General features: G+C 48.2%; 1 protein-coding gene across 1 annotated transcript in view; it reads right to left on the bottom strand.

Annotated features, from left to right (window-relative positions):
• Window positions 1-2,276: 2,276 nt before the first annotated feature.
• BCAS1 (brain enriched myelin associated protein 1) overlaps window positions 2,277-10,274 on the bottom strand; it is a 65,849-nt gene continuing 57,851 nt past the window's right edge. The window contains exon 10 of the mRNA XM_043553642.1: window positions 2,277-2,986. Within this exon, the coding sequence (XP_043409577.1) occupies window positions 2,912-2,986 (75 nt within the window). The 3' untranslated portion in view covers window positions 2,277-2,911. The remainder of the gene's footprint in view (window positions 2,987-10,274) is intronic.

The raw sequence follows: 10,274 nt of genomic DNA, 5'->3' as shown, positions 1-10,274 counted from the left end.
CTCTTTTTCACAGGAGTTCAGCGGGAGGCATGGAAATTAGTATTGTCTGTAAACGCACCAGGAATGAGCTCTCAACTAAAAAACAAAACAAAATACACCACACACACACACACACACACAAAGCAAACCCTCAAAACTCAAAAATGGGGTTTTAACGCGCTTCTGAGGCTACTACTAGATTTCAAATCTCCCAAACAAGTCATTTTCCGAGTCTACCCTGGCTTCAGTTTTCTTGCCTTTTAAAAATGACAATAACAAAAAAACCAAAGCAATTTCATTAAAAGATTGCTCTCTCTTTTTTTTTTTTGGCCAGGACGATATGAAACTGTTACAGAAAGAGTTGGGTTTGCAGAGAGGTTCTCAGCAAGAACTCATTTAAGATTTTTTTTTAATCCAGGGAGGTGGGGGGGATGGGAGGAGGGCTCCTTCTGCATTAGTGACTCAGCCCTGCCTGGGGGCATTTCTCATCAGGGCAAAAAGCCCCTGTGCCCAGCGAGGTGAAACTTGCAAATGAAACTGTCACCTTTCTCAATGGACGACTATGGCCCAGAGCTCACCAAAGGTCACACTAGGCACCCCCCCTGGTGTTTGGGGACAAAGGAATAAACAGCTGCCTGGCCCTGTGTTCTATGATGATGTTGGTGGAGGAAAGTCACCCAGCCAGTAAGGGCTTCCCCAAAGGACTTTTTCCTGATTTGCGCCAAGTTAAGCATTCAGACAGGAGGCGGCATGAGGTCATTCTCAACCGGGTGAGTCACAGACACTGATCTCCAGGTTGGAGCAGCAGATCCGAAGAGGCTAAAGGGAAAGCTGCAAGGAAAAGACCTCTGATCTTTATTTGAAACCTAGCAATGGGCATCCACGCTGACAGCTAGCTGGCCACAGCAGCAGCCGACGCCACGCCCTCCCCCCATCTGCTTTTTTAGAGATACCATTTTTTTCCTGAATGCATTTTCCAAATGCCTTTTTTTTTTTTTTTGGCCAAAGCAATGGTTTTATTTTCCTAATGTAAGACTTGTCAGAAGAGCATATTCAATGTTTACTTCAGATCAACGCGTGACGGCTTTGCACAAGCCAGCGCGTATGTGCGAATCTGTGTTTGCTACACGTGCCTGTTTGTATGTGTGATTATGAATATGTTCATGAATTTATTCCTGTATGTAATATAGAAGTATGAATGTGTGCATGCATTTGTGCATTTCTGCATGTAAAGCATGCTTATATGTATGGACGTGTCCCTACGTGGGAATGAACACCTATCTGAATATCATGTGCGTATCTGTAATGGACTCTGCCCAGCCCCTCTCCTCTAGCTGTTATGGGATCCCAGCTTCTCAGCTTAGTGGGAGCACCGGGCCTGTCCCACCGCTTCCCAGGGTGGCCCGTGACTCATCAACAAGGGTACAAAGGCTGGCCCCCTTGGCTCAAGATAGAACCCAACTGCAGTGTGCAATTCTGGCTCCAGAGCCCCCTGAGGGATCAGGATGGAACTCAACTCCAGCTGAGACCAATCCTTGCTCAGCTCCCTCCCCTGCCCTGTTGTTCACTTCCTCTCCCTCCCCCTTCCTGGTCCTTCCTGGGTATGTCACATGCTTCTGAATCCCTATCTCAGGCTCTACTCCAGGCAGCCTGGCCTAAGGCAGGACTTTTATGTAAGTGGGAGTGTGTGCATGCAAATATATGTGTGTACACATTTGCATGTGTATGTGCCCATATACAAGGGGAAAAACCTAGGAGCATCTGCGAAGGAAAACAAAATGGAGGAAGAACACTGATTTCATGCTGTGGAAGATGAAGGTGTCTCAGAGAGGACAAGAGACCTGCTTTAAAAGTTGAAAAGTAAAAGATGCTTTAGATGTAAATGTATTTTTTTTATTAAATCAGAAAAAGAAAGGTACAGTATACATGATATCAATCAATCATATGCTACTTTGAATTACATTTTAATAGACTCATGGTCCTATTTATTCCTCTGTACACGTATTAAAAAAAAAAACCTCGGGTATTTGAATAATCTTCTGGAAATTTTTTATTAACTGGGGTTATGGGGAGGGTTTTATCGGAGCACATCCTGAAACATTAGGAAATTACAGACAGACTTTGAGATAAGTGTCAGACAGAACAGATGAAGGAAGTCCCTCAGCCATCTGAGAAGCATTAATAATGTAAGATGCAGAGACCAAATCTTTGTTAGGGCTACAGGACGCAGGATTAAAACGGAGACCTCGGTGCCCCCTTGTGTCGCAAAGTAAACTTGCAACTGCATTTATTTTGTGCCTTTTTTTTTTTTTCCCCTGAAGTTGTAATCTTTGCCCTCATCACTGAGCGCAGCTGTCTTCCCAAATCATTTCAAACCCTCTGCGGTCAATCTTTTCCCTCTCATCAATAACTTTCAAGGACCCTATTCGAAAAGCGACTCGTATTCATTCCTTTTCCATTCCCCACACATTCCATTTCAGGAAGTTGGCAACCTCCCGGCACAGAGCCCATGTTGTCCCTCCTCCAAATGTGAACTTAACCGGATTTTTGTCTCTCCTCTTGGAGCTCAGAAGAGGAGCCTGCATGTACTACAGAACTTAATTCCCTCTGCAACTTACCACTGCCACGTTTTGTAACTTCGCCAGGATGCATTCCTCCGCCCCCTCCGCTCTCTGCTTGGCAACCTTCAACTCTTCTGACCTAACCGGTTAACCTGCTAAACCATCTTTACGGTCATTTACCGGAAAAGATTGGACCCGAGACGTAAATAATACACCTCAATATACAACAGCTCAGGCTTAATTTGTAGGCAGAATTTCATTTGATGGCCACGAGAAGAAGACTATGTACATGGAGTGGGCTGGGGGAGGAAACGGAGTAGGGAGAAGACATCTTGGTGCAGGACAACTTGGTGGGAACTGTAGTAATTTGTTTACTTGGTTTTACCAGCTGGTCCGATGGATACAGGGTCTGTCTGCACTTGGGCGTCCAACATCCGCTTTGGTCCCTGGGGAAAAATAGAAAGAAGTTGCACCCTAATGAAAGGCTGAACCATCAAGGGCAACGACTGCTGTCTATTTAGCGCTTACTCTGTGCCAGGTGTTGAGTCAAACAACTGCACTTTTTTCATGAGTGGTGGATAAAAGAATGGCCACCAGTCAGATGTTGCAGCGCAATGCCCAGTTATAGTCTTTCTAGCATTGCGAAATCTTGGAGAAATTACTTAACTCTTTTTTTTTCATTTAGTTATTTAAGTAATCTCTGTACCCAGTGGGGCTCGAGTTCACCACCTCGAGATCAAGAGTTGTGTTCTCTCCCGCCTAAGCCAGACAGGCTCCCCTTATCTACCTCTGTAAACTCAGCTTCTCCATCTTTAAAATGGGGACAATACAATGTCTCAGAGGGTTGCTCCAAGATAAAGTGAGTTCATTCCTGTGAAGTACTTAGAACACTACCTGAGCTGTGAAGAACGCTTCATAGTTGTGTCTTGCTTTAGTTACCCCGTCCGATCACTTGTGAAACACGTTGCCCTGCTTAACTTTTTACGAAACATAATCACCATCTGAAATGATCTTATCATCTATGCCCTGATATCTGTCTCCTCCACCTGAATGGAATAAACTCCGAGTCAAGTATCATTACTATTGCTATTATTATTATTTTACCTTTTCTGCCCAGTATAATGTATATACAATAAAATCAACCTCTTTGTGTACAGTTCTGTGAGCCTCCACCAACCCAAATAGTCATGTCGCCACCACCAAAATCAAGATATAGCGTAGTGCAACCCACTCCCCAGATCCCCTTTGAGTCTCTTTGGAGTCAACCCCTTGCCCCAACCTCCAGACCCCGGCAACCACTGATCTGTCTCTATCTCTAGAATTTTGCTTTTCCAGGACAGCATATCAACAGAATCAGAGTACATAGCCTTTGAGTCCAGATTCTGTCATATAGCATAATGGATTTGCGATGCATCCATGTTGCTGCATATATAAGGGGTATTTTATTGTTGGTCTTGTTTTACAGTATATGTAGTATAGGCTAGTGATAGTATAATATAGGATAGTATATATATTTCAGTAAAGTGTGTATGTGTGTGTGTGTATATATACATATATATATATGAGATAGTGTGATATAGCAAAGTATATATAGTTGTACAGTATAGTGTAATATATAGTATAATAAAGTATATATAGTACAGTATATATACATAGTACAGGCTAGTATTATGTAATATAGGATGCCATAATATAGGATGATGTATATTGTATAGTACACATATAATGAAATCTAGTGTATTAAATGTAGCATGGCATATTATAGTATAGCATAGTATAAATAGTATAGTATATATTATATAATACAGATAATATATATAGGGTAATATAATACAATAAATACAGTATGGTATAGTGTATGTAGCACAGTGTAGTATGCAATAGCATATATACCACAGTATAGTATAATATTGGGTAGAATAGTATAATATGCTATTACAAAGCATATTTATATATGTATATAGCCTAGTAATACACATAGTATCATGTCGTATAATGTAGTATAGCGGAGCATACACAGTATAGGATAAGATAGTACAACACACAGTGTAGGACAATAGTGTAATGGTATAGTGAATATAGCATGGCTTAGCAATATAGCATGGCTTAGTATAGTACAACAGATAGGATGTACACAGGGTGCGTATATGGTGCGTATACAGTACAACGTACTGCGGCATATGTTGCACAGTGTAATACAGAGTAGTACAGTGGAAAGCATGTTCTGTAGAGTAGAATGCAATGTAGTGCAGTTTACCGCTGGAATCAGATTGCTGGGTTTTGAATTCCAGATCGGCCACTTCCTGGCTGCTTGACTTTGGTCAGGTTGCCTTAACCCCGTGCACCTCAATTTTACCAGCGGAGCTTCGCCGGGAGGCCGTGCAGAGCAGATGTGAGCGTATGTGAAGTGCGGTCGCGCAGTAGGTGCTATAAAAGAGTTATTGTGATTGCTTTTTGCTGCATTCGTTCATTCACGGGACAGCACGTATGGATCACCTACTCTGTGCAATACATCGTGTCCGTCTGGGAAGACGAAGAGGAGGGGCCAACACGGAGTAGTGAAAGTTGGGACTCAAAGCTCGAGGACGGCTCCGTCCCTCTCAGGTTCCTGACCTCTGATCAATCCCTTGTCTGTGAGCCTGTTGTCTCATTCGTGAGGTCACCCTGGTCCTCCCAGCATCCTCTGAGCTGACCCCATCATCACTGTCACCATCAACTCAAAGGAGAGAGCTCAGTGAGCTCAAGTCACTTGTTTTCCACCAGGAAGTGGTGGACCCGAGCTCTGTGTCCCGTGTGCCCGAGTCCTGAGCTCGTGTCCTGTGCTCTAGGTGGCTCCCAGCCAGTCCGTCTGCCTTGCACCGTGAACACCTAAGTCACAAAGTTGCCGGACACTTGGTGGCATCTCACTCACCTGCATCTTTACAGCCTAGGGAGGGGCTGACTGAAGAAGAATCATAATAATCACCATAAGAATAAAAATCGCTATTCCCCCCTGACAAATTACAACATGCCAGGGTTGGTTCTAAGGTTGCCATATCTGATCTCGTTTCATTCGGGCTAACTCTGTGACCGAATCGGCCCGTTGATAAGGCACCTGAAACTCAGGAAGGCGACTTGTCCAAGGTCACGCGGCCACTGAGTGGTAGAGCTGGGTGCAAATCCAGGGACGAGCTTCTCGAGGGCTGGACTTAGGCTGGCCCTGGGGAAAATGATCCCTTCTGTCCCCACGTCACCCAGCATGCCCTCCGTTGTGCTGCTGCCTGTCCTGGTTCACACAGGCCTCCCCCCGACACTCAGCCTTAGCTGTCAGAGGTCCTATTCCTTCAGGTACTGAGGGTCTTTTTAAATTTTTTTATTAGATTTTTTTTTAAGTTTATTTATTTTGAGAGAGAGAGAGAGCACGTGCAGAGGAGGGCCAGAGAGAGAGGGAGACAGAGAATCCCGGTGTGGGGCTCAAACTCATGAACTGTGAGATCATGACTGGAGCCAAAATCAAGAGTCAGATGCTTAACCAACTGAGCGCCCCCCCCCCCGGGCGCCCCAGTGCTGAGGGTCTTGATGGGCTGAGTCTATCAAACTCAGCTCGCTAAGTGGCTGTCTTGAGCTGAACTTGGCTTGTAAATGGGTTATGACAAACAGATTTTCTTCTTTTAGGTTTTAAGTTAAATGCTGACATTTAGAAATTAATGCCTTGGAGCACCTGGGTGGCTCAGTCGGTGGCCCGTCTGACTGTGGCTCAGGTCATGATCTCCTGGTTTGTGAGTCTGAGCCCCACGTCGGACTCTCTGCTCTCAGCACAGAGCCCACTTCAGATCCTCTGTCTCCCCCTCTCTCTGCCCTTCCCCAACTAGTGTTCTCTCTCGCTCAAAAACTAAGTAAAAAACATTTAAAAAAATAAAAATCAAATGTTTCACATTACAATCCGCACTTTTGTTCTTCTCTCTTGAAAAGCGAGAAGACCTGCCATATTGGACCCATAAACCTGCAAGGCGATAAATGACAGGGACCGAGTGGCGGTGCCCCCTTTTAGATGGGGCACCTGCTTTTCCAGTTGCCACAGACCCCTCCCAGGTCTCTTCGCTCACATACGTTCCCCCTCTGGCCGCCTCAGGCATGGACTTTGGCGCTCAGAGCCCCTGGAGGCCACCTTTGTCCTGCCTGCTGTATCAGGACGGTACTTCATGGTTTACAACCAGCCGAACCAAATCCACTGCCACCGGGTCCCTCTCACCAGCCCGGTGAGGGGGGCAGTGATTAGTAACCAGTCTTACAGATGTGCAAACCGGCTCCAAGATGAGCCAGGGCCAGCTTATGTAGCAGCGGACTGGCCACCTGGACTTGGAATCCAGACCTCAGATCACCTGTCGTCCAGGCTCCATCCCCTGCACCACTGCCCTTTCCGAGCCCTGGGCGGAGTAACTGAGCTAACTGTCACAAGCCTCAGTTGAGCCTGTGCCCAGTGGAGACGGGCAACGATGACAGGTAGGGGCCCCTGGGGAACGAAGAGCAGACCTTGCCTTCTTTCCAATCCCCACCGCCTCCTCTGTAAAACGTGCAGATGGGATGGCACAGAATCTTCTAGTGCTACATAAAGGTGTCTCAGGGGCTCCCACAGGGGGAGAGATGGGGGGGCCACCAGCTAGGGGGTTCTTGAGCCCACTCCCCCTGCAATCGGGGCTCCGTGTTGGTCAAGTAGATGTGTTTCTATGTCCACACATATGTGTGTGTACACCCACATGCACACGCGTGAAGGTTCTCAGTCTCTTTGTGAACGAAGTCCCTCTGCTCAAAAACCAAATGCTTGCAAACAGCTGCACCTGCCGAGTTCTAAAGGCTTCCTTCCAGTTCTTTTCAGACGTCGCATGGACTGCTCAGGAGGCTGCTCCCTGTTAGAATTCAGGCAGCATGCTGGAGGAGGGGGAAGGAAGGCGCCGAGCAGAGACCACCTCGCTGGGAGGGCACAGAGCGAGCAGGGATTGGCTGGCGGTGAACTTGGGGAACTGACTGGGGCGGATGGTCTTGGGGAGGGAGAGAGAGAGGTGGCAGTGAACGGAGGGAGAAGGGAATGCAGGGAAGGGAGTCCTGTGGGGGGTTTAAGGTGAGAGCCATGTGGGCTGATGTCCCCACTTTGCTGGGGGTTGAGCTCCAGTCCACACGGAAGGTCCCATAAAACTTGCCAGGGAGATGAGGGCGTCTACTACAGAACTCCTGCTTCGTGCCAGGTGCTGGATCCGGTAGGGTGTGCGTCTGTGTGTGTATTTACGTTTATTTACTTATTTTGAGAGAGACAGAGTGCACGAGTGGGTGAGGGCCAGAGACAGAGGGAGAGAGAGGATCCCAAGCAGGCTCCCCACAGTCAGCACAGAGCCCAACGCGGGGCTCAAACCCACCACTGTGAGACCATGACCTGAGCTGAGATGGAGAGTGGGACTGACTGAGCCACCCAGGCGCCCCCCGTAGGGCATATATGCATTTGATTCTCATGGGAACCCTCAAATGGTAGCTGTAATCATCACCTCAGTTTTGCTTAAGGGACACCGGAGGCTCTGAGGGGTTAAGTGATTAGCCCAAGGTCACACAGCTAGGTAGGAAGTGGTAGGTAGGTCTAGGACTCGAGTAAGTGAAGCTGCCTGTCTTCACGCACAGACTCCTTGGCACCGTTCTGTCCTTTCTACTGTCCTACGTGGCACCATTGGCACTTTGGGCTGGATACCTCTTTGTCATGGAGGGCTGTTCTGTGCACTATGCGACATTTAGCAAGGTCCCTGGTCTCTGCCCACAACATCCCAGTAGCACTGACTCCTAGTTGTGACGAGCAAATCGGTCTCTGACGTTGCCCAGCGTCCCCCACAAATAAAATCACTGATTCAGCACCATTGGACGAGAGCCATCCTGTCAGGTCCAGGGGTGTCACGGGTAAGGGGATATGCAGAGAACACCCCCATGAGCCTCTGACCAAAACAAAGAAAAAAGAAAGAAAAGAAACCCCCCCAAAACACCAACCAAAACCAACAAGAAAGACTGGGCCCGTGAGCTCAGAACCTTTCTAGAACAGCACCCTCCCCATGCCCTATGCCGCCCTGTGCGCTGTGGTTTGGCAGGGAATGGTTCAACCGGAACTTTGGGCAGAAGTAGTAGTCGGTTTGGAAATGTCTAGAGAAGTGCGGTTAGCGTTTACACCCCTCTCCAAGGAGCGAGAGCTGAGAATGGAGACACATTTTCCAGCAAAACCACCCAAAGCACGATCAATCTTTCAGACACCCCCTCCTTTGGTGGTTGGTCTCCTTCACCTCTTAAGAACTGGAGAAGAGCTTTCACTGGAGGCTTGGGGGTGACGGAGGGACTCTGGGCCAGGCTTCCCTTTTCCAAACAGCCCCAGAGCTTGACTTCGGGCATTGCCTCACATTGAGGTTCTATACACACACTGAGACCAGATGGAAATGTGATAGCATTTATCTTAAGACTTTAAACTTGGGGCCCGAGACGCTGCATTTCTAACAGGCTTCCCACAGATGATATTTGGAGACCAAAGCTGGGCCCAGGGGAACCGTCGGACTCTCCAGCTTCCATCTGTCGGAAGTCATCAATACCTACAGATATTCAGGGACCAGGGCAATCAGGAGCGATCAGTTGGTCTCAGGCACGTCCTAGACCATGTCGCTACCCCCAGCTCTATCACGACATGAAGGTTACCCCAGTGAACCCCGGCCCCACGGCTACTCTCAATGTTATTTCCGTGCCCTCCTCTATGGGCTCCAGCCACGTTCCCGCGGGGTCTAGGTATGACTCCGCTTGTGGCTTCTGCGAATGGATGCTTGATTACCGCGCTTATCATTCGATTAACGACCCTTAGACTCTCCTTGTTTGCCAGGACTTATATAATAAAACATTTACCGGCGTCGTATTTCACTTCATCTACGCCTTCATCCGTTCAACAAACACTTACGGGGTGTCTACTATGCTCTATCCACCACGCTGCGGAGGACAGCACGTCTGCCCGTGACAGTATGGCCACTGCCCTCCCAAGGCTAACAGTCTCGGGCAGGAGATGGAGAAGAATCGAATAGACACAAATAACCCAAAGGTTCATCGATTATTGAATGTCTGGCCTCTGCTCACCCCTGTGCAGGCCTCTCTGGAAGGAAGGAGCTAATTTTTAGTCGCCTGTGTATCCCCAACACCCAAGATCGGGCTCACAGCAGTTTCCTGGTTTAAACACTTCGGGTCTCCCTTTGGCCACAGACCAACCCTGGTGCTCCTTATCACCACCCGTGCCTGCCTCCTATGCTCTCTTCCAGCCAGACTGAACTTCACTTCCGTGCTGTCTCTCCAGCACCCCCACGCACCTGCTGTTCCATAGGCAGGAACGCACTGCGCCTTCAGACCTCCCCTTGCCTCCTCCTGCACAGGCTAATTTGAGGCCCCACCTTAGAGCTCACCTCTTCTGAGAAGCCTTCCCTGACACTCCTTTCAACCCCAGGGCAGGGCCACATCCTCATGCTCAGGTTCCCTTCACCTCCTGGCTCTCCCTGCACTCAGTACCCCCGCCCCCATCGATCCACACCCTGCAGGTGGGTGATGTCTGTGTCCACCTCGCTCTGCGTGCCTAGCACAGCACCTGGCACATAGAAGGTGCTCCGTCAGTATTTGTGGGACCAATGTCCAAGCCAGTCCCTCCTTGAAGGCGGGCACCACACTTCCGGCCCAAGATCCCAGAAAGAAGAGTCGCACAAT

The sequence above is a fragment of the Prionailurus bengalensis genome, chromosome A3, assembly GCF_016509475.1.
Source record: "Prionailurus bengalensis isolate Pbe53 chromosome A3, Fcat_Pben_1.1_paternal_pri, whole genome shotgun sequence".
Lineage (NCBI taxonomy): Eukaryota > Metazoa > Chordata > Mammalia > Carnivora > Felidae > Prionailurus > Prionailurus bengalensis.
This window is presented reverse-complemented; position numbering and strand designations above follow the sequence as displayed.